This window comes from Prionailurus bengalensis, chromosome C1 (genome assembly GCF_016509475.1).
Source record: "Prionailurus bengalensis isolate Pbe53 chromosome C1, Fcat_Pben_1.1_paternal_pri, whole genome shotgun sequence".
In the NCBI taxonomy this organism is placed as follows: domain Eukaryota; kingdom Metazoa; phylum Chordata; class Mammalia; order Carnivora; family Felidae; genus Prionailurus; species Prionailurus bengalensis.
In genome coordinates, this window is record NC_057345.1 from 117,933,096 (window position 1) to 117,957,356 (window position 24,261).

The 24,261-nt window shown below is 56.3% G+C and overlaps 1 protein-coding gene across 2 annotated transcripts in view; it reads right to left on the minus strand.

Annotated features, from left to right (window-relative positions):
• The window catches only part of GLI2 (GLI family zinc finger 2), a 258,619-nt gene that overhangs the window by 13,036 nt on the left and 221,322 nt on the right, over positions 1 to 24,261 (minus strand). For both annotated transcript variants that reach the window (XM_043576560.1, XM_043576561.1), the window contains 6 exons: positions 22,741 to 22,926; positions 12,165 to 12,366; positions 10,383 to 10,596; positions 9,036 to 9,158; positions 5,190 to 5,324; positions 1,478 to 1,627 (listed from right to left, as the gene is read on the minus strand). In XM_043576560.1, the coding sequence (XP_043432495.1) occupies positions 1,478 to 1,627; positions 5,190 to 5,324; positions 9,036 to 9,158; positions 10,383 to 10,596; positions 12,165 to 12,366; positions 22,741 to 22,926 (1,010 nt within the window). The remainder of the gene's footprint in view (positions 1 to 1,477; positions 1,628 to 5,189; positions 5,325 to 9,035; positions 9,159 to 10,382; positions 10,597 to 12,164; positions 12,367 to 22,740; positions 22,927 to 24,261) is intronic.

Sequence of the window (24,261 nt, forward strand, 5' to 3'; positions counted from 1 at the left end):
CGCAGAATCTGAAACAGGCTCCAGGCTCTGAGCTGTCAGCACAGAGCCCGACGCGGGGCTCGAACTCACGGACCGCGAGATCAGGACCTGAGCCGAAGTCGGACGCTTAACCGACCGAGCCACCCAGGCGCCCCTTTATTTATTTTTTTTAATGTTTATTTATTTTTGAGAGATAGAGAGACAGAGACAGAGTGTGAGTGGGGGCGGGGCAGAGAGAGGGAGACACAGAATCCAAAGCAGGCTTCAGGCTCTGAGCTGTCAGCACAGAGCCCGATGTGGGGTTCAAACCCATGGACCGTGCAAGATCATGACCTGAGCCAAAGTCGGACACTGAACCGAGTGAACCACCCAGGCGCCCCTGAATTGTATTATTTTTTTAAAAGGGTGAACTTTATGGCATGTGAATTTTTATCCCAATTAAAAAAAGAAGTTAGCAACAAAGATAGCATGATTCATTGAATCCTGGCTACCACCTATTTTAAGACAGCCTGATTTCAGGGATATTAAAATATATGATATTATATTAATATTAAATGTCTATCTCAGAATTATGAAATACGGTGATTCACAGAAAGGAGTTCCCAGAGGCTTCAGTTGCAACCACATCAGTACATCACTGGACCAACGGCCTTTTTATTTTTTATTTATTTAAAACATGTTTTTTAATGTTTAGCTTTGGGAGAGAGAGAGAGAGAGAGGCAGAGAGAGCGAGAGACACAGAATCCCAAGCAGGCTCCAGGCTCTGAGCTGTCAGCACTGAGTCCCACAGGGGGGTCGAACTCACGAACCGGGAGATCATGACCTGAGCCAAAGTCAGAGAGAGGCTTAACCGACTGAGCCCCCCAGGCGTCCCCCTTTGGCTCTTTTAAAGAGGAAGCAACTGTGTGGCAAAAAAGGTCTCACCAATCATAGTCACAAATTCTGTTCACTCCATAAGGGAAACTGTCTAAAAGGTCTTTGTGTTCATTTTGTTCACTTAAAAGAAATTAAAAAAAAAAAAAAAAGAAATTCACCCAAAGTGATTTTGCTCTGTGAAACCACCAGTGAAACTCTTCTCTGTGCAGGGGTGGGGTGTGGGGGGTGGGGGGGGGCAGACCCCAGGGTGCTGCTAAGAGGGCTCCTGTGTATGGGGTCTGCCAGTCGTGTGAACTGTGGGGGTGCAGCCGTACCCCGGGGCCCAGGGTCACACGGACACAGGTAGGGAACACCGGCCCCGCCCCCCCCCACCCCCACTGTGGTGCGGTACCCCACCCAGGGGGTAAATCAGAGATCTGGGATGGCACACAGGGGCGGAGCCTCAAGAACCCCAGCCCGCCGGAAGGCGCAGGGCAGGAGCGCACAGGACAGACAACATGCTGGAAGGCTGGGTCCCCGTGATGCTGCCCGTGGCCTGTTCAACCCAAGTACACCTGTGGTCAGCCACGTCCAACCCAGCCCCATCACGCGCGAGACGCGGCAGGGAGGAGGGGCCACTCACCGTGCACTTGTGGGGCTTCTCGCCCGTGTGCCGGCGCATGTGCACCACCAGCATGTACTGGGCCTTGAAGGGCTTCTGCTCCCGCGTGCAGGCCTGCCAGCGGCACACGAACTCCTTCTTCTCCCCATGGATGTGCTCGTTGTTGATGTGCTGCGGGAGCAAGCCCATAGGGAGGGGTGAGCCCAGCCACCCACCCCTGCGGACCCCACCTACAAGGCGCAGACGCCCCACCCAGCAAGACCACCCCCTAGGCGCCAGGCCACGCCTCCTCAGGAGTTCTCATTAGCTGCCATTAACCCAAGATCCACTGGGTGATCTCCTTGTGTCGCTGCATTTCCCAATTCTCTGTCCTCAAAGTGACCACCTATGACGGGCAAAGTCATCCCGCTCACCCCAGGCTGGGTTCTAGGCTCCGGTGGTTATGATGATGCTCCTGGGCTGCAAACAGTAGGCACTAAATAACTGTAGTGAGGCAGTTGTGCACTGTGGTTGGTGCACGAGATGCTTCTCCCAAGCTTGCTCCGATTGTCCCAGGAATTCTTAAATACGCTTTTTATTCCAATGGAAACATCAATGCATCCTCACCTCTGTCTTTGACAGTAACCTGTGAGATGATGGCTCTGCCCCTTTTGGCCAAGGCCCAGATGGTTCTGTGGCCTCTGCAGGGCCCAGGCAGCAAGGGTGGGTGGAGCTCGATGGGGACCCTGACGGTGGGCTCTGGGCGCTGTGTGATGCTGCCCCTGGGACAAAATGCATGGACAGCACGACTGATCTGGAGGTATGGCAAGGGGGAGCCCTGCATCCCAGGGTAGGCGGAGCCAGCAAGCTGCCCTGAGTTGACCCTTTGGATTTTAGTGGTTTGCTTTGATTATTTAACTGAAGGCTGCAGGACTCACTGGAGCAGGGGTATTATTGCCTCTCGGCTTAGGATGTGTGGATATGTGTGGGGCCTCCAGACTTTTATGTCCTTAATCTTTGAGGTGGCTTATTTATCTTGGGGAGTGAAAAAAGGTGGTATAAGTCACTCACACAGTAGTCTGAAAAAGTGTACTGGACCTTGTGTGCTTCCTCTTGCTCTAGGGCTTTTCTCTAAAGGCCACTGGGGAGCCTCCTTGCACCCTCCCCCCCCCCCCCCCATCAAGGTCATGTCCTGTCTGTGTGCGGATAGGGCTGGGCTTGCTTCCCCCAAGGGGGACGGGGAGGGTGAGACACTCAGATCTCGGGGGCCTGTTCTCTCTAGCCCCAGTGCCTTTCCCCTCTCTTTTCTTGGCTCGTCTTCCAGCCGTCACTGCCTCCCACACACCACAACCTCCAATGCAGCAGCCATTAGCCACCTATGGCTCTTGAGCCCTTCAAATGTGGCTGGTCCCACCGGGGATGGGCTGTTTCAAAGATGGAGAATAAAAAAATAATAATAAGGATGTAAATAAAATATCCCACTAATTTTCGTTTATATTGATGACACATCAGAATGATAATCTTTCAGATATATTGGGTTAAGTAAAATATATTATTCAAATGAACTTCACCTGTTTCCTTCTACTCTTTTTAAACAGTGTGCTCCCAGGTTCACATAAAATTATGTGCGTGGTGGACATTGGTGGTTGGCAGCGTCTTTCTGCCGGACCGTGCTGCTGCAGGTCTTTGCAACCTCTGGGGCTGTCCGAGAACTGAGCATGCGGGCCCTGGCAGCACCTGACCCGGAGAAGACAGAAAAGCGCCGGGCCCACACGCCCCCGAGAAACAGGCCCGACCATCATGCATACAAATGCCCATGTTGGAACAAGTAAAATCTACAGCGCTTTGAACTTCCAGGGAAATCTTATCATATTAGCCTCACTTTCCATTTTTAAAGCCTCTCAAATGATAAAAATGCTTCCTGACAATGCCTTTCATTTTTTTCTTATTGGTTTACTTAGCAACAAATTGTTAATAATCGACTGGGGGCTCCAGCTCGCCCGTGTGCCTGCCACCATCCATCTTCCCAGGGAGCGGGGAGAGAGTCACAGCCGGCAGAGGGGCTGGCTCTCTTTTCATAGGGGGCTTCTCTTTCCAGGGCCAGGCGGAGGTGATCACCTCTGCCCACAGGGACAGTCCTGGGCACAGGCAGAAGGCTGCAGCTGAAGCCCTGCTTCCCCCGACTGCCTGTATCTGAGGAACTCCCTTTCTGCTCTTGGGGGCTGGCTTGCTCACCACTGTGCACACCTCTTATGTCTGCATCTCTGTTCCCCCTCTGCCCCCCCCCCCGCCGCCCCACCCGGCCCCTCGTGGTCCCACATGCAGTCCTCTCTCTCTTTCATCTAATCTCCTCTGTCTTACAACTCACAGCCCCAGTGGCCCCTTGTCCATCTCGGAATGGTTTACCCAAAGATGTGGAACAGGTTGAAAAATTATGTTCGAGTTCCAGAAGGGCTTAGGGCAGCCCCATTTCACAGGTGCTATGTCAGCCGCTACAGGTTTGCTGGGAAATTCTGATCTCCTGTGTCCTCACACTTTGGGGGGGGGCGAGGGCACCCCAAAGAAAAGAAACCCTGGGTATTTGAAAGCAACTGGCATGACAGGAGGAAGCAGAGGGAGAGGGCAGTGTCCTAAATGCGGAGCCCACAGAGCTGCGGAGAAGCAAACCCCTTTGGGATGGCTTCAGGATGTGAGCAGTGTGAATCGACCCCATCCAGAAATCTGACCGGCAGGCTGGTGTGGGGTTCATCGGTACAGACTCTCATTCACCAAGGTGTGTGGGTTCGTGGGGGGAGCAGTGTTGGGAGGGTGATTCTTGAAATTAAGCTCTCTTCTGGATGGAGAGGACAGACACCCGCTCAGGGCTGCTGTGGGGAACAGGGAGGAGGGGGCGGGAGGCTAGCTACCATGGATGAAATGCCATCTGCTAAGTGCTTATGTGGGTATCACACTTAACCTTCACAACTTTGTTGGGTAGGCTTCACCCCCCTTACGGGAGGAAAAAAACTGGGGCTCATGGACGTTAAGTCACTTGTTTGGAACCACTCGGTGAGGTGTGGTGCAGCCAGCCTCTGCTCTCCAAACCTCACAGGTTACCTCTCGACTGCCATCATATGGATGCTGCTGTAGAACAGTTTAGAGTGGGGACCAAGGGACATGACATGAGGGGGCACCCAGGTCCCATGGCCTCTCTGGTGTCCTGAGCAGACAGTACCAGGTATTTCTAAGCAGCCCCCTCTTGATAATGGTATCAACACCCCATCTGTTCTTGTGTACATTGGGTCTCTGTGAATGGTCTCCAAGAGGAAATTACTAATTCCTTCCTCCATGGGAGGACCTTCTTTCAGGTTTCAGGGTCTGTGTTTATAGATGCTCGCTGGTTTAACTAATCTTATTTCCCTCTTTGCACTGGCTGCTAGGAAGCTCAGGGAAAAAAAAAGATATTTATGTGAATTATAGCTCAGAGCACATAGCTTTTTTTTTTTTTTTAAATCCATTCCACACCTGGCTTCATTTATTGTTCCTTTCTCCTTAATTTTCTCATTTACTTACTTTTGTTTTAATCTCTTATATTATGTATGTGTTTGTAGGCCCCCTTTTAGAAGCAGGCACGGCCCAGATAAATAATTAGGTCTCCCACTTGCAGAGGACGTGGCCCCGGCATCTCCTAGAGCCACCTCCCCCAGCCCCTTCTCCCCCGCAGAGGGCCTGAAGTTCTGTCCACTGGGCGGGCTGCTGGGGCTTAGAGGCTCACGTGCACCAGCTGCTCCTGGGTGTCGTACTCCTTGGTGCAGTCTTCCCAGTGGCAGTTGGTCTCATAGATGATCACTTCGGCCTCCTGCTTACAGTCGTCCCTGTCCAGGTCTTCCTTGAGGTCAGCCAGCTGCTCCTGGGGGAGGAGCAGAGCAACCCACGTGAGCCACGTTCAGCCACCGGGCCCTGACGGAAGGTCACTACTGGCCCCGGGCGGTCTATGCCAAGGACCCTGAGCTGGTATGGGTGTGGAGACGCACGCATGCGCATGCACGCACACGTGAGCACACATGCATGCACTTGTACACACACACGCGTGCATACGTACATGTATGTGCTCAGCCACTTTCTCAGCCACTTTCCTCAGCTAGCTCCCACCCACCCTTCTCCTGTTGCACAGCTGTCCTGGGGCCCCTCCTTCCTCTCCAGTGCTGGCTTGTCATCACCAAAGTGTCCCATCACATCCTGGGTCAACCGACTTGGCGAGGAGAACAGGAGAAAGGAGGGCAGTGACTTTCGCTTATGTGGTTTGGTTTCCTCCGGGAGAGCCAGGGTGGACCCGCATGCGATCGCGGTGGGGGCGTTTTCATTTCTAGTCTGCACGGGGTCTGCTCCCGCCTGGAGGCCAGAGGACAGCCAACAGGCATCTGGCCTGGCCCTTCAGACGACTCACTCTCACACTGTCCCCTCCTTCCAGGACACAGAGCACACCCCGATTCGTGCCCAGGGTTACTGGCATGGTCTCCCAGTGCCCATCCTGTCCTCCCCGCCACAGTCCTAAGACGTGGGCATCTGTGTTCCCGCATCACCGCCAGGAAAATGGGTTCAGGGAGAGGCCACCTTGCTCTCTGCAGGGCACTCAGTGAGTGACAGCCCCCATCTGCACTGGCGTCTCCTCATCAGGACAGGGCCCACGTGTGCCCTGTTCAAGGTGGCAAAAGAAAAGCAGGGGACACAGGGGCAAAGGAAAGGCTGGGAGCGAAGGGGGAGGTACAGACGTGCCAGGCTGGGACAAAAGCCACAGGATGTCAAGGATTCCCCGATATCGCACTGGCTGGCTGGGGCAGGCTCAGGGCAAAGCCAGGCAAAGCGGCAGATGTTAGAACGATGGAATGCTTTCCATTTCACACTATCTACAAAACAGCAGGACTATTCTGTTTTTCCCAAGAGCCTCCGGGGGAAACATTTATAGCCCAGATTAAGGGGGCTGACCTCCCCCACAGTCAGAAGCCCCAACCCCTATGGGCTCTAGAGACCACGAAGCGGAGGCTGTAGCTCGCTCTTGAGCCTCATTACTGATGCTGAGTCCACTTCTGCGAGTGGGGAAATCTGCCTCGTGGCTCCCCGGGCTGGCGGCAGACTCACGCCCCTGACCGACTTTCCACTGGAGCTGCAAAGCTTCTGTTTGCTTCTCAGAGTACTTTCCAGTGAACACACTTGCCCTGAAAAGGCAAACGATGATGTGCAGTATCCTAAGCTCACGGGCGGCGCTGGGTCCACATTAAAAGGAAGTGCAGGTGCGCCCCTGCCCTGAACCTTTAGCAATGGGGGAGGTCGGTGGGGCTGTGGCCCCCTACCCCTGCTCTGCACTGTCAGAAAAACTGCAAACAGACTTATTATTTCTGTACGTCCCGCTCATTTGAAAGAAGACTTGAAGGAGCTGCCAGGTGGACATGTGAGCGGAAGACAGCGCGGGGGCAGGGGGTGCGCTCGGGGCCTCCAGATGGGGCTGGGCACCATCCTAGCCCACAGTTTTGAGGGCTTAAGCAGAGCGGGGATTCATTATGCCGCATGCCTGCCAAGGGAAAGCACGCCCATCCACCTTGCAAATGAGACAGGTCACTGAATCAGGACCCTGAGTGACATAGTGACAACCTCTTGTGATAAACAGCTTTCCTTCCTCGGACACATTGGAGGAGCCAGGCCAGGTGGGAAGGAGGGCCCTGTGCTGCCTTTCTGGGTTGGAGGGGCGGGGCAGGGGCTCCCCGGGGCTCCGCGTCTGTCCTCACATTTCCAGCATGTTTATCTCCCCTGGATATGTGCCGTCCTCATCAATTTCAACGGCCCCCGATGATGGCCGACCTCGTGGAAACCATGCATCATGCGGAGATGCTTTGGCGTCAGCGAGGGGAGAAGAATTTGTCACCAACTCCTCTGTTTGCCTGACCATAACAGGACCCAATATTTCATAAAAATTAAGTGCCCAGAGCATGCCCGATGGTTTACAGGTTTGATAAAGGATGGTCTGACAGATGTAGGGAAGACGGGGGACAGGAGGTCCCCTGCATCCTTGGTGTCAAAGCTGGTGATGCTGTAGTAACAGATGGAGACCATGCCACTGTCAGAGGCCTGGGGGGCGGGGCGGGAGGCTCGCCCATGCGGTCAGCACTCACACCAAGCCCTTCCTTTATGACAGGCCTTGCTGCAAGAGCTGGGACCATCAGCCTGCCGTCTCGGAGCATCTGAATAAGTGGCAGGATCTCCAAAGGGACTGGCACAGGGGTTTCAGTCCCACAACAGACCTGGGCTCTGATTTGCTCCCTCCCTCACCTTCCTGCCAACAATCATCTTCCTTGCCTCCCCTCTGTACCGTGCTTCTCGCTCCCTCAGATGTACATCGAGTCATTAGAAATTCCTACTTCATAGTGACTTTGCATCAGGCCCCGTGCAAACCCTACCGACGTGGGGCCGAGTCAGCCTCGTCTCCCAAATGCAGCCTCTCCAAAGCTTTCAGCGCAGTGCAGGCGACAGGCGACATGAGCCAGGAGCTAGGATGGGCGTCTGGGCACATGCGAGTCCTACTTGCCAGGAGAGTCAGGAAAGGTGGAAGTGGCAGTGAAAGGGGCGAGGTGGGGGGTGGAGTTCTAGGGACGGGGAGCAACTGGACAGGGGCCACAGCCATTCAGAGGACAGGAGTGACTCAGTGTGACTGGGGCTTGTGTGAGGGGCTGGGGTGGGGATGGCTGCAGCCCCAGACATCCATCCATCCATCCATCCATCCATCCATCCATCCACTCATCCATCCATCCATCCACTCATCCATCCATCTATCCACTCATCAATCCATCCATCCATCCACTCATCCATCCATCTATCCACTCATCAATCCATCCATCCAACCACTCATCCATCCATCCATCCATCCATCCATCCATCCATCCATCCGTCCATCCACTCATCCATCCATCTATCCACTCATCCATCCATCTATCCACTCATCCATCCATCCATCCACTCATCCATCCATCCATCTATCCATCCATCTGTCCGTCTATCCATCCATCCATCTATCCATCCGTCCATCCATCCATCCACTCATCCATCCATCCACCTATCCATCCATCTATCCATCCATCTCTCCATCCTCCCTCCATCATCCATCCATCCATCCATCCGTCCATCCACTCATCCATCCATCTATCCACTCATCCATCCATCTATCCACTCATCCATCCATCCATTCATCCATCCGTCCGTCCGTCTATCCATCCATCCATCTATCCATCCGTCCATCCATCCATCCACTCATCCTTCCATCCATCTATCCATCCATCTCTCCATCCTCCCTCCATCATTCATCCATCCATCCATCCATCCATCTCTCCATCCTCCCTCCATTATCCATCCATCCATCCATCCACTCTTTCATGCAGAACGTGTTTGATGAGCATGTAATGTGCAGGGTGCTGGGCACACAGCTCTGGTCCTCCCTGAGCTCACGGTGTCCCCACCCTCTCTGGTTCACTCATTCATGCAGGCAGCTGTCCGTTCATCCATTCACCACCAGGGCCAAGGTCCCAGGTCCGCTCACCCAGCTGGAGGACGGCCAGGATAGCCAGTAGGTTACCTGCGTCAGGGTCAGCGGGGAGGCTGGCCGCAGGCCCTCTGCCTCTGTCTTGACCTTGCTGCGCTTATGAATTACGATGGGGTTCACGGTGCTGCTCACAGCCGATTCGCTGTTCTGCTTGTTCTGAGGGAGGGAGCAGGGGAGTCTGTCATGCAGAGGCAGGGTGGGGACATCCCGAGTTCTGTTTGGGCTTTACCTCAGGGATCCTCCCCACGTAGGTTGGGCCAGCACTTCTGTTTGAAGTTTCAGAAGCTGAGTCTCCCAACGTGGTCCTCTGGCTGGGGGGCACAGCCACGAGAGAGCCCAGAGCTCGGCCTTCCAACCCCCCCCCCCCATCTCCCTGGGAATGGAAAAGAAACCCTCTCTTTGCAAAATGCAGGACACCTTCACTCCTGTTCCAACAGCCTCAGCTTCTCAGCCCTCTGGAGCAGGGGGTCTTGAAGCATGAGAGCAGGACAACAGGGCCAGGCCAGCCCGGGGAGCAGGAAACAAGAGCCTGGTCACAAGAGCTGATAGCTACTGTCTGGAGGGAGGTACCAGGTGGACACCTGGAGCCCTGGGGTGGAGAGGGAGGGCGTCCTGGAAGAGGGGCTGCTCCAGACAGGGTGGGGTCTTGCCTTCGTCCCAGCACATGCTCACCTCTGGGCTCCGCCCTGCCAGGTGGCTGGCCTGGGAGGTGGCGCAACCTCGAGAACTGTCATCGTGAACCTTAGCCACGATCCGGGTCCCCAAGGGGCTCTGTGCACCCAAGCTCAGGTATGCGCACAATGACCCGATTAGGCGGCAGGCCCCACTCTGTGCATGCGTTAGCCCAGGCTGAAAGATGCTTCCAGCGAGTTGGGGTCCAAAACGCAGTCTGGCGGAGTCCACAACTGTGTCCTTCCACGCCCCGGTACTGCCTCTAAAACCATTTCCTCATGTGCAAAATGGGGCTTCATTCAGCAAAAAATAATGGCGCTTACTGTGTGCCTGGCACTGTACCAGCACGCCCTGCCACATCGAAGGCCTGCTGGAGAGCTCAAATAAGATGGCCTTTGGTCAACCTAGGCTCTAAGTACCGAGTACATTGTACTCTGTCTGCCAGAGCCTGAATTCTAGGGTTGCTCCGTCTACTCATTATGTTGATAGGCCAGGCGACCACAGAATTTATAGGCCAGGCACTTGCCAGCGAAAGTGAGGGTGTCAGGACCCCGCCCAGGTCTCCTGATCCAGCATCCGGCCCTTCTGATCCCGTGGCCTATTGCCAGAAGGCATCCCACCAGCCAGACCCGAGCGGGGAGTCCTTCCACAGGTTCCCGGCAATGATCAGCTCTCGTGGGGCCCGGGGAACCCCGGGGACCCACCTACCTGGGTGGCGTCGCTCAGACAGGTGGCACTGCCGCTGAGCTGGGTGGGCGTAGCATTGATGGAGGCGAGGGACATGGGCTGCTGGGCCAGGAAGGTGGGCGAGGGCTGGATCAAGGGCGGGGTGTGTCCGAAGGCTGAGCCCAGGCCCCTCTGCTGGCTCAGGATCTGCTGGTAGGCCACCGGGTTGATGGGGTGGGGGAAGGTGAAGGCTGGGCTGCAAAGGAGAGCAGGCAAGTCACGGAACGGAGTTGGGGGGGCGGAGGCTGTTTGGTCAAGACTTCCTGCGCAGAGAGGACCCTGCCAGGGATCGGGAGGGGCGTGTTGCTTATCTTGCAGTCAGTATGGCTCTACCTGGCTCAAGAGCCACCACTGTTTGCCATCTCAGGCCTCACGGGCTGTGCTGGCCTGCAGGCCACACCCCATGACCCAGCCTTCACCCCAGGGAGGGGCCAGGCGCCATCTCAGGCCTACACCCCAGCCCTTCACCTCTCTGACGCCTGAGAGGCATCCCCGGCCATCTGAGCCCACTGGGCCCTGAGGCCGCTTCTGATGCCCGCTTGTCCAGGACACGTGCCCTGGGCCCTGCAACTCGCATCACCCCCTCTCTTCTTTCACTTCTGCTGCACCTCTAGGTTCTTTTATGCCATCTGCATATGAGCCTTCTCTCCAGAACACGATACTGCAGAAATAATGCTGACCTCCAAGGCTAAGCCATATAAGACATGTGGCTTGGGTGGCTCAGTCAGTTGAATGTCCAACTCTTGATCTCGGCTCAGGTCATGATCTCAAGGTTCATGGTATGGAGCCCCTCATCGGGGATTGAGATTCTCTCTCTCTCTCTATCTCTCAAAATAAGTACATAACTTAAAAAGAAAAAGACATGTGGCTTCCTCCTTGCTCTCTCCTGCATCAGTCACTCGGGGTTGGGGTGGGGGAGCCAGCCGCCATGCCGTGAGGAAGCTCAAGCAGCCTTATAGAGAGACTCCCGTAACGTGAAATAAAGGCAAGTCTTCAGGTGCCTTACAGCCCTGGCCGACACCTTCAGCGCAGGCTCGTGAGACCCAGCGCCAAGCCAGTCTCATTTTCTTGACCCCAAGAAACAGTTCGAGATGGTAAATGCTCGTTGTTGCTTTAAACAGCTAAGGTTTGGAGTAATTTGTTTTGTAAAAAAAGACAGCCAACATCCTTGTCACCACTTCGATCTCTGCACGTCCCAGGGCCAGGCTCTCCTGACATTCCTCACACCTCCTGGCCTCCCTGAGGAGGGTTGCAGGGAGGAAATGAGTTGAGTCAAGGTGGTTGGGTCTGAGTCCTTAGAACAGCCATGGGCTGCACGGTGGAGTGGGGGCGGGGTGGGGACAAGGGCGAATGGTGTCAGTGAGGTCTGGGTGTGCTGTGCTGTGACCACAGCGGGAAGCTGGCTGCCTGCTCGGAGACCTGGCATGGCCCAAGTTGGCGTCACAACCTGCGCCACCAATGGCTGTGGCTGCCATAAAACCTTGGGTTTTATGGTTGACTCTTTCGTGCCAGGCCCAGTAAACATACTTTTCACATCAGAGAGTGGGTTTGGGGGATGAGCGGACATAGGAAGACGTACTCGAATGTTGGCATGTTGCCGCATCATCGTGGTCGGTGTGGAATTCAGGGAGCGGTTGCAAGCACACCGACTCACAAATGCAACGTGTCCTGTCTTTCTCCACGGGTCGAAAGCATGGGCCCTCCCCCACGTGGCCCCCAGCCCACCTTCTGGGGCTCGGCCGCCCACATGCCGGCTGGGCTCACCTGAGGGTGCCTGCTGACAGGTGGCCGTAGGAGCCGCTGGCCGCCGAGCTGCTGCGGGAGTTGTTGATGTAGGCCACCAGCGAGTTGGGTGACGTCCGGATCATCCGCTGCAGATCCAGGCTGGCGTCTGACAGCGGGGAGATGGACAGCGCCCGCTTGCGGCTCAGGCGGGGCGTCACCCGTGGGCTGGAGAAGCGTGACACTGTGGGGACAGCCAACCCCAGGCATCACTGTGCTTGTAGGGGAAGGGGGACTGGTGGGGGGGGGACATCGGGAAGAGCCTTTGAGGACGGTGTAATGAGAACCACAGCTGGGGGCTCTTGGGCAAGGGTCCTGGCCTCTCTCCAACTCAGTCTGCTTATCTATAGAATGGGAGGGATCCATGCATGACGTGGTGGGGGTGTGAGAAACACAGGTCAGATGCTTGGGGGAGAGAATATGTCCGCTGAACATAAGTTAGTGCCTTTACTTTAGTTTTGCAGGGAGCGGGGCTGGATTCAACAAAGCTTAAGGCGTAGCAGCTAAGAGTTGAAGAGCTTGGTGGCCACGAGTTGAACCCACCTGTGAAGCTAGCGTGAGGTCGAGAAACAGGCACGGCCAGCGTCCTTCCAGACCCACCCCAAGGGCAGCCACTACCCTGGCTTCTGGAGTTGCCCGAGGCTTCGAGAACCTGTCACCTTAAACACTCTTCATGCACAGGCACGCACCCCAGCCACCACCCCACTGCTCTCTCTGACGGCCCCTCGGATAAGCTCTCATCCCTCACCGGTAAGGAACCGCGGGAAGGAAGACAGCCTGAACCAGAGGGGGGGCTCCTTGACCCTGGGGTCACACTCTCCCGCCTGGCTCCAGACTGCGCCCCCGCTCCCCAGTCAGGGTTCTGGCTCTCTCCTCTGGACAAACAATGGTCTAGAATAAACGACCTGCCAGTGTCGCCGGGCAACTCCCACATGCTCTGTGTCTGCCCTTTCCAGATCCTCCTTGAGCCCTGGGTTCCTCTCTGTGCAAGGGTCTCCTGGATCTGACCTCTGGGGCTGTGGTGAGGAGTACATTACACAGCAGGGGCACCTAAAGGCTTTGCCATGCCCCTGCATTTCTGGATATCGGCACTGACACCTCTTTCTGTGCCCCTTCGGGGGCCTCCAGGTTCCCTTTGGGCTGGAGGGGTTGCCTGTAGACAGCTCCAGAGGCTATTGGTGCACACCTCTGCTACACGCAGCCTGCCTCCATGCCTGTGCTCAGCCGTTCCTGGGCTCGTGATGCCCGCCTTCTTCCCTTCTGTCTGCTCAGAGCTGCTTAGACCCCACAGGTGCTCCTCCTCCAGGGAGGCGGCAGGTTGCCCTGGCTGCAGGGTTGGTGTGTTGGTGCCTTGTTCCCACAGCTGTGGGGGCACTAAGGGCAGGGGTGACAGCCTGGGGATCTCTGAGCCCCCATCCCCAGTGCCGGCCAGCCCCTGAGAAGGTTCGGGGCCTATTTGGCCTGTGTGAGTGCATAGACCCCCCCAGCTACCAACAGCAGAAGCCTCAGCAGAGCCCCTGCCCACCACCTCATGCCCCCAGCTCCCCTGCTGGGCCCTGGGGGCACCCATGCCCGGCACTCCTCCGACCCCTCGCCCTTGACTGGCAAACTCAGGAAGCCCCTTTCTTCCTGGGCCACTGGGATAAACAGCCTCTTACGGGAGTTGGCCTGATGCCTTTCCATTGTTACCTCCTTCATGACTGAGTCTGCCCTCAAAGCCCCCTGCAGGTTCCCTTCCTCTCCCCCTCCTCCTATTCCCCCAGCCCACTGCTAGCCTGGGTCATCCCAGGGCCCTTGGCTAATTGCTGTCCCATCCACATTCCTCACTGCAGCCCGAGAGAGCTTTTTAATGTGTAAATTGAATCATGTTCCTGTGCCCCCCTGCCCTAACCTTTCCAAAGCTCCCAGTACTATTAGGAAAAAAGCCCAAATGCTCAGGGTGGCTTTTGCTTGGAGGCCCTGTGGGTGCCCCCTGCCCACCTCTCCAGCTTCATCCTGCCCACCTCCCAGGCTCTGCTCCAGCCACCTCCCAGCCCCCTACTCCTGTCACCTGTCTTCCGGCACAGGGCCTTTGCACATGCCCATTCTTCTGCCTGAAGTGCTCTTCCTTCCTCTCTGTGCTCAGACCTCCACGGGTTATCACTCTCCCAGGGAGAGCACCCTGACATCCTCTGATTGGGAAGTTACCCCCATCCCAAACGGTGGGGGGGGGGGGTCACGTTGTCAAGTCCGCATGCACCGGTGTGGTTATCTGATTGCTTCTGCCCCTCCCACCTTTATGCATCAGGGACTTGGGTCCTTTCCCCCCGCCGTTATATGCATACACATACACATATGCATCCATTCGGTGGTGAGCCCCCGTGGAAGATGGCAAATGTTGAGCCGAGGGCACAGGTGAGGGACAGCAGAATCACAGCCAGGGCAAGTCAATATTTATGCACTGCCCTGAAGGTGCTGGGTACTGTTCTGAGCACTCCAAGGTATTAAGTTGTTTAATCTTTAAAGTATTCAATAGTGTCAACTGCCCTAGAAGGAAGGAAGTATTACCACTGTCGTTTTATGAATGACAGAGGCCATGCAGCCAGGGGAAGTGCAGAAGTAGACTTGGAAGTCAGGCAGTTGGACACCAAAGCACTCAGCATACCGCCTCCACCCAGGGTAGAGAGAAGACGCACCTTGCGGGGAAGGATGTGCTTGGAGGTGGGGGCTGGGGCGGTCAGACGCACATACACACCATGTGGGAACACACAGCTGGGCCACACCAAACCCAACACTTAGTGCTTGGAGCACATCACTCAGCCTCCTGAGCCTCTCTTTGCCCATCTGTACAATGGGGGCGGTACAGCTTGGCTTGCAGAGTAATCTCGAGGACCCCAGCAAACCACTGGAGTGCTGAAAGCCCAGCAGACCTTCTAAAACGAAACTGAGAATTAACGTCGCTTCTTCAGGGGCGAGGAGGACGGCTTTGATGGGCAGGATGAGCGTAAAGCTAATACTGGAGCGAGGGACAGCAAGTCTAGAAAACACAGTTGGGCCACACAGCAGTACGTCTGTCACTACAGCATTCACTCATCTGTCCATTCATCCGGGCTCCTCTAGGCTTCTTTGTTCTTATTTACTGAGTTCACTCCCCGTCGGTCCTCACTTCCAAGGAAAATCAAAGATGCAAACGTGAATCCTCCCAAAGAGTCCTGTCACTTACGAACCGAGTGGCAAATGGAGAGACACGAGGTGGGAGGGACAATCCAACATCCTGTAGACTAAGAAATACACTCATCCTTCTAATGCATGTTCTAAAAAAAGACTTTGCTGCTAATATTTGGATTCCCACCCTCTCACGTGCCCCTAACAAGAGGAAACAGGGCAAATCTGACAGTGATATTCATCTCTGTTATTCCCACCCCTCGAGGGAAATATGTTTATTAATGTGCCTCTTCCCTTGATAAATTACTAAATAGAAAGAAAATCCTGGCACTCATTTCCTGTGGCTTCTCCTGTGATTTATGACCGGGGACTGGCAGAGCTGTTGCGTCCATTCATCTGTGGATGAGCCTGCGCCGATTTCTGTCAGCCGCCGGGGGGGACCGGACACCAGCCTGCCCTCACCCGGGCAGACGCCCCATGCTACCCACTCCTGCTGCCGCTTGCATCTGGATCCTGTTTCAGCCACTACGTCTTTCTTTTGCTCACTCATGTGTTAGTTCATTCACCCATCAGAGCCTTGTCGTGGTGACGGTATGGCAGGCATCGGGCTGGACGCTTTCGGGGATTGCAAGCAAGGGGGGGGAATCCCTCGGCCCTGCCCTCCTGTGAAGCTCACTGTCCAGGTGAGAGAAGAAAATGGTGCCCAGAGCACTGGGCAAGGCTCCTGGGATTACTAGGTAACTCCAGAGTGTTTGGGGACATCGCTGCTTTCCCTGGGGGCAGCCGGGAAGGGCAGGAGGTTTGAGAACGGGCCCCCGGTGCAGGCAGACCATGTTCTGACCCTGCGTGACTGCTCTGATCTGGGCGACTTTGGGTGAGGCTCTGAACCTCCCTGAGCTGCTTCCTCACCTGGAAGATGGGCCAACAGTATCCACCTCTGGTTTGCTATGGGCCTGTGACCAGCATGTCACCCGAGCTCTGGGGGGGGGGGGGGTCCCAAGGACCCAGGAACCTGGAATGAGGGCGGCAGGAGGAAGCAGGGGCTGGCTCCCCAGGACGTGGGCGGGGCAGGCAGGGCACCAGCAGTGGAGAGAGCTGTGTCCCAGCACCACCTCCCAGGAGGCCTTTCTGTGCCAGATGCTGTCCTGAGTGTGGGACTGGGACATGCCTCCCCTGGCGGTGGCAGGACACAGCCTCGTGGCCTGGCTCGTGGCCCCTGGGTCCTCACCGGTTAGGGAGCATCCCTGCACAGCCCAGCCCCGCCCACATACCTTCTGGACTCACTGAGGAAATGCTCTAAGGAAACCCAACTGGAGGACCTCAACCTGCCCCACACTTAGCCGTCCGCAGCCCCCTCACCCCCTCTTATGGGGGGATTGAAAACACCTCGGCTTTGGAGCCCAGAGGCTTGGGGTTGAGACTGGCCAGAACCATTTCCTAGTTCTGTGATGTAGACAAATTTAGGGCTCAGGCTCAGGGCCTCGGCTTCCTCGCCTGCAAAGTGACTTCGTGTCTGTGCCAGTTCACCGGGTGACCCACATACACCACCTAGCCCGGGTCTGCACACAGCAGTCCTGCCCCTCGGGGAACCTGTGGCCTGCTCTCCTCTGCCTCAGTCTCCCTCCCGTCTGCAGGCTGGGCACGGACTCCCGGCCCGACTGGGGCCTCCGGCAGTCCCTCCAGCGGCTCCTCCTGCCTCTCTGTGGTGTGATCAATGTAATTGGTCTCTGAAAACCCCCTTGGACCCGCAGGCAGCATAAAGAACGGGCGTCAGAACGGAGGTGACATCCAAGTCAAATTAGTGTCAATATGACAATAAAATATACAGCTCGGAGGAAATATGGGCTGTAAACAGACAACATTTCAATCGGAAACATTTCAATCTTCTCAGTGTGGTGGGAGGAGGGGGTGGGTTGTGGCGGCTCCCACACTGCCGTGCAATCACCAATATTCAACAGCATAAAACAAGAACATTCCATTTTAAGGCCCCGGTGACAACCGGTGAATTCCCCGCCCTCCGGAGAACCAGTAGGCAGAGCGATAGCCTTGGACTCCCTGACCGCTGATCTATTACCTCCCAGCGCAGTATCACTTTCCACTCTTCCTGCTATAAATCAGCCTCCTTTAAGAACAAGAGGCAACGGGCCTCCATCGACCACCAGGAGGCTGAGAGGCCCCTGGCCAGGGAGGGACGTGGGAGATGCCCTTTGTCCAGCCTGCAGCCTGGTCCTGGGACCCGGGAGCAGGGCAGGGCTTGGATTTTCGCTGCAGCAAGAGCCCCGGCAGAGGCCCCCTCTACCTTCCTGCCTGCCCCACACCACCGTGGGGATCTCCTCGACGCACGCTCAACCCAGATGAGGTTATTTTGGGCTTGACGGAGGCAAGGACACGGACGTCTTCCTCAGAGCATATCTGGTTTCCCATATGAGAAAAAATACAAGGTTCTATTTTAAGGTCTATTTATTTAACCCCAAAAGGTGAATGTATGAAAAATGCAAGGATTATTACACAGAGCCACCCGTGGAACTTATCGAGCACCACGAGGGCACGACTTGGCATGCTATGCACCATTGTGTATTCCTGGCACATAGGAGGTGCTTAAGAAACACCCCCAGAATGAATGAGAGAGAGAGAGAGAGAGAGAGAGAGAGAGAGAAGGCTCAGTTTCCTGAACTTCCACAAAGTCATGAGGCCCCCTGCACCTGCACAGAGCTTACCTGCCATGGTCATGGTTATAGGAGGCTTTCTAACATGAACACATGTATTCTCGGAGAGTCTCAGGACCCTTCCACAGGTGGGTGCTGAGCCTGCACAATTCTGTGACAGTCTGAGCAAAAAGAAGGTCTACACTTCACTGGGTGGACTAAAGCTTCCTGGGAGGGTCTCTCCCCACACCCATGCAGCTGGGACCAACAGGAGCTGGTGGGTTTTCCCTGCTCCCCAGTTTATAGGAAGGGAGAGGCTGGGGATACTCCAGAGGCTGACCTGAGCTGTGCGCACTGGGGTCTAATAGATGCACGTGAACAACACATCCACTTAGGCATCAGAGCTGAACAGAAATGGCTAAAACATTAAAAAAATTTTTTGATGTTTTTTTGTTTTTGAGAAAGAGAGACAGAGCGTGAGCGAGGGAAGGTCAGAGAGCGGGAGACACAGAATCTGAAGCAGGCTCGAACTCACAGGCTGTGAGATCATGACCTGAGCCAAAGTCAGACGCTTAACCGACTGAGCCACCCAGGCGCCCCAGAAATGCCTAAAACATTTTTAGAAGCAGAAGCAAATGTTCTGGTTGTAGTTCAAACTGGCTTGAAAAAAAAAAAAAAAAGAACCGTATTAAGTAATGACAGATACAGGATATCGTGTCGGCCTACTCTTAATTTCCTTGGATCATAAGGGATTGGGACCAAAGGAAAAGAGTCATCTGTTCCTGAAATCCTTTAGGGTTCAGAACCGCGCCCCCCCACCCCCCCACCCCCTGCCAAGCCTCACCCCCAGCCTCAGCAGATCTGGGGTGAGAAACTGATATGCCTGCCCAGGTCCGGGATGGAAACTTCCCTCTATACCCTGAAGACAATCACGTTCCCGAGAGGAGAGGTGGAGAAAGGATGGTGGGTGGGTGTGATGAGTCCAACGTGAGCGCAGCGCTCTCACGCCCACTGATGAGCTCACCTCCCTTGCTCCTGCTCAGCCCCAGATGCTGCCAAATGCTGAGTGCCCCTGAGAACAAAGCTGCCGTGTTCCCGGCCACGGAACCCACCAGCCACCTCCCCAGCTCCCTGCAAAGAGCCGGCAGCTGCTTGACCCCGGGGAAGTTCCCCAATTAGTTTGCATCTTTCTATCCTAGGTTTTTTGGTGACCACCACTCACTCACTCAGTCACTCTGCAAACACAGAGGCCTGCTCCTTGGCCGCCATGCTCCCGGACCTGGGGAACCCCCCAGTTTGTCAACGGAGAAGCAGCAGCCAGTTACAGCCCCGTAGGTGGGAGGGAGGGAGCGCAAGCAGAGCTGACACGGTTGAGCTGGGGCTGGATCCGGGTGGTGTCTCAGAAGTGGCGGCTGACTGGGGTCCGAACACACGGAGCAGAAGCGAGCTGGGCAAGCCCGCAGGGAAGGGCATTGCAGGCAGAAGGTGCAGAGCAATTGTCTGGGAGGCTTCATTTGGAGCCGGGCGGTGGGAGGCAGTGTGCAAGGCGGGGGAGGGGCGGGGAAGACTAGGCTGCAGGGGAAGGCCACTCAAGCCGGGTTATAAAGCCTGAATCTTGCCCTGAGGGTGACGAAAGCCACAGGGATGCAGGATGACGGAGGGGATGAGAAATTACTGCGAGGCAGCCGAGGCAGCCGTGAGGAGCCCAAGCTGAACGGCAGTGCTGGGAAGGTGGCGAATAACAGGACAGCTGCGGGGGGTTGACGACTCAGATGTGGCAGGCCTGGGGCTGGGACGGATGGGAGGCATGGGGCGGTGGCCACGAGGAGTTGTGGCACTAGGCTAAGCACGCGGTGGACAGCGACACAGGCAATCGATAGACAAAACTCCCACAGGAGGGGAAGATGTGAACGAGGGAAAAGGCTAGAAAGACACAGGAAGTAGTGTTGATGGAGTCGCTCCTGCATGCCAGGCACTAGCCAAGTTCACATGCACGACCTTACTCAGTAGTGTGTTTAGTCCAACTGGCATGTGGGGCTAGGAATCACTGTCTGGACCCCATCCGGTGCCCCCGGCTCCCTTGGGTCATCTCCCACGGTGGGGACGCGCACAGGCAGTGCTGGCTTAGATGTGTCTGCAGCTCACTGCCCCAACTCCCCTCCCAAGGCCACCCCAAAGGGGAGCACCCACTCTGGCCCGGCTGCTCTAGGCCGAGCTGGAACACGTCTGGCCCAGCAGGCCCTCCCTGAGGCCATGGCTCTTGGGGTGACAGATGTGTGGTGCTGCCTGGAGGCAGCGTGCCCAAGGGAAGAGCCAATGTGTTGGTGATAAAGAGCGGGGCTTGAAACCCCAACTCACAGCCTAGGCAAGTCACACGACCCCAGTGTGCTCATCTTAAAGTAGAGATGACAATTCCAGCCTCAGAAGATGGCTGAGGGCAGTCACAGGGGAGAGTGTATGGAAAGGCACAGGATGGAGGTGGCTGTCACACAGGCACAGGGCATGTGCTCATGTTGGCTGACTCGGCCTCTCCCGCCCTCTGGGGACACCTGCCTGACCAGACCCTCTGCCGTGGTTTGTCTGTGTCTGCCCGCTGTCCAGCTGGCCTGGTGCCGGCCACCCTGAGGCCTTGGGAGGCCCTGCGTGGGGGGATGTGACGTTCGGACGTGGCTATTTGAGGACTAGTTGCATTGTACCCGTTGTCTGGTTTCTAATTTTGACAAGTGGCCTGTACACACAGCTTTACTTGAGCCCCACCCTTGCCACCTGCTGACACGCCGCCTGCCTCCCTGCGGGGAGCACCAGAGGGCTATGGAGAGGCACAGGGGCGGGACAGACCCAGGGATCACATTCTGATGGCATCCCTCAGGCCATGTCAAGGGTGATGGGGCCGTGAGAGCCAGTGTTGGGAGAGGCTCCAGGGCCCTTCCCCAGCAACACTCTTGTGGGGAAACAGGTAGTGCCCAGGGGGGTTCAGGAGCCACACGAGGTCGCTCTTGTAAGTGTGAGGCGAGAAGGGCAGAGAGACAAGAAGGATCCAGAAGAGGGGAGAGGAGGGAGAAGGCGTGTGTCCTGGAGGAGGCAAGAGCTCAGCCAGGTCTTAGGAAGTGAGGGGCTCAGCTTTGCCCCAGGCAATAAGGGGGAGCTGCAGTGGCTGGTGTGGACAGGAAGTACTGGGGGACAGGAGGGGGCTGAGGGGTGCAGGGACCACCCTGAGTCACGTGGCCTGGTAGGTACCAGGCCATCTCCCTCTCTGGCAGGTCTCCCCGTGGGCCTGCGTGCTCCCTGCCATCGGGGACTGCAAAAGCCGTCCCAGGCAGAGCTGGAGGAGGATAAATCTGCAGAAGCCGCCTGCCCCCCCTGCCCCCTGCCGCTGTGGTTTCTAGCTCCACTGCCTGGCCTGGATCCCTGGGTATCTCTGGGCTAGGCTCCAAGAGCAGCAGGTAGAGTGGCATTAACTGGGGGAGGCAGGCACTTAGCCTTTCCCCCTTCCTCTCTCCTCCAAGAGGCGGGGGCTCCATGCTGATCCCAGGGGCTCGTGGTCAGGGAGCCAGGCCACAGGCTCCTCTGTGAAATCAGCATAGTATTTGGTGGGAAGGAAAGACTTGGTATTTTAGGGACACCCAGAGCATTACCTACCCAGAACACTGGATATCCTGCCTGCCAGACGTGCCCTGCCTGCAGCCTCCAGCTCAGTCACTAACTGTCCAATTGCTCAGGCCCAAGACCCTGCTGTTGTCCTTGATGCCCTTCTTTCTTCCTAACTCCTCATCTGGTCTGGGGACAAATCTTGTGGCTCTATCTAAAATGTGATCGCTTCTCCACACCTCCACTACCTGGACCTTCTGCTTCCACCTTGCCCTTAAGCCTTCTCAGATCAGCAGCCGCAATGGAACTCCTTTTAAGAATAAGTCTGATCTCAGGGCACCTGGCTGGCTCAGTCAGTTGAGTGCGACTTTGGCTCAGGTCATGATCTTGTGGTTCTTGAGTTCAAGCCCCGTGTTGGGCTCTGTGCTGACAGCTCAGAGCCTGGAGCCTGCTTCGGATTCTGTGTCTCCCTCTCTCTCTGCCCCTCCCCTGGTCGTGCTCTCTCTCTCTCTCTCAAAAATAAATACAATGTTTAAAAAAAAAAAGTCAGGTCTCATTACTCCTCTGTCCAACCCCCCTCCAAGGGTTCTATGATGCTTAAGCCAGACAAAGCTTACCAAGCCCTGACCAGCCTGCACAACCAGCCCCAGAAATCTGGCCTCACCCTACTCCTGCCCTGCCCACTCACTGGGTGCCAGGCATGCTGGCCTCCTGGCTTTTTCTTGAACTCAGAGGGCATGCTGCTGCCTCAGGCCCTTTGCACTTGCTGTTTCCCTGCCTGGATCATTCTTTCCACATATTTCTGTACTGCTCACCTCCTTTAATTCTTGCTTGAATATCATTTTCCCAGGGAGGATTTCTCAATTTCCTCATTCAAGACTATACCCACCCCCCACCCCCCACTTCACCCCAGTGCTTCCTACTCCATTCTTGGCTTTGTCTCTCCCTATCACGTTGTAAGTTCCATGAAAGCAGAAACGAGTGTGTTTTGTTCCCCAGTCTGCAACTGCTAAAACATGTCCTGGCTTGCGGCGACTCACTAAGTGTTTGTGGGAGTTGCTCAGACTCGGTCCCGTGCGGACAGCAGTCATGGCAAGGATCCCAGACCACTCCTTAGGGCTCCTCACCCACAGAAGGAGCGGCGTCCCCTCTCCCGCTCCCCGCCCCCGCCCAGCACTCACCATCCACCGGATTGAGGTAGTCGTGGAGGTGGGGTGCACTGGCGGCACCCCCACTCTGCACCAGCAGGTCCCCGTATGGTGCAGGGTGGCCCGCCATGAGAGTCATCTGGTGGTAATAGTCTGAGGGGTTGGTGCCCGGAGGGGGGAGGCCAAACAGTCCCCTCTCCTTGAGGTGCTCGTGGGCCACTGTGGGCAGGAGGGAGGGAGAGAGAAAGAAGCCATCAGGACATGGCACCAAATAGAGAAACACACATACGGCTTGGCGAGCTCCCCCTAGTGCCCGCCGGTCCTTCCCCTGCCCCTGGGTCCCCTCCCCCAACTGAGCAGACGAGGTGGGGTGGGGCGTGTTCCTGCCGATGGGGACCCAGATCCCGCACGCCTCCGTGTCCGCAGAGCCTTAAACAACCACCCCTTCCTTCCCGTGCAGGCCCCACAGGAGACAAGAGCCCCAGGCTGACAGCATCCCCTGCCCACCGTCCAGCAGAGCCTTCAAAAGAAAACGAAGATGTAAACTTTTTTAATTAGTTTTCTTTATTTTTGAGAGGCAGGGAGAGACAGAGCGCGTGTGGGGGAGGGGCAGAGAGAGAGGGAGACAGAGCTGTCAGCACAGAGCCCGACGCGGGGCTCGAACGCACGAGCTGTGAGATCATGACCCGAGCCAAAGTCGGACGCTTGACCGACTGATCCACCCAGGCGCCCCAGGAAACGAAGACGGAAACGAAGACGCTGTGGGGGTCGGCCTGGCCTGAACAGTCACGGCGAGATCACCTGGACCCAGCCAGATCAAGCTCCCGGCCTGGCCTGCGACCGCGGGACCCGAGCTGTCTGCCTCCAGCCCTGCACTCAGCCCCTCCGGAGGCTCAGCCAAGAGGCAGGGAGGATGAACTTCAGAGCATCTTCGAGGGGGCCTGGCACTCCGGTGCGGAGCTTGGAGCCACACATACCCATTGAGAGTCCTGCCTTTCACCAGGTGTGCAAAACTGGGAAGAGGCCTCCTTTCTCAGCTGCCTCAGTTTTCCATCCGTAACACGGAGGCACTAATACTCACGACTCAAGTTACTATTCAAAATGTCAGTGATGGCCGGCATCGTGCTGCGTGCTTGCTGGGCCTGTGCGGGCAGTGCTGAGGGACTCACGTTCATTCTCAGTGTCAGCATCCCCATGTGCTATGACCTCAGGGCCACCATTACCACCACCTCCCACTGGCAGATGGGGACTCTGGCAGTCTCTGCTCTTTGTCTTGGCAAAAAGCAAAGATCTCATCCGTATGCCCTGGGCAGAGAGAAGCCAGTCAATGGAAACAGTCACCCTCTTCCTCTTCCTCAACTTCTGCCGTATCCACTAGAGAGAGAGCCCTGGCCTGCAGCCGGGATGATGCCCCACGGCCTCTGCCTACCCTGTCCATGCCTGAAACACCCTCCCGTCCCTCTTCCTTCTGGATGTCCGCCTCCTCCCTGAAGCCTTCCCTGGAGGGCCTGTTTGTCCTCAGAGCACACGTGGTCTGGCAGACGCTGCGTCTCA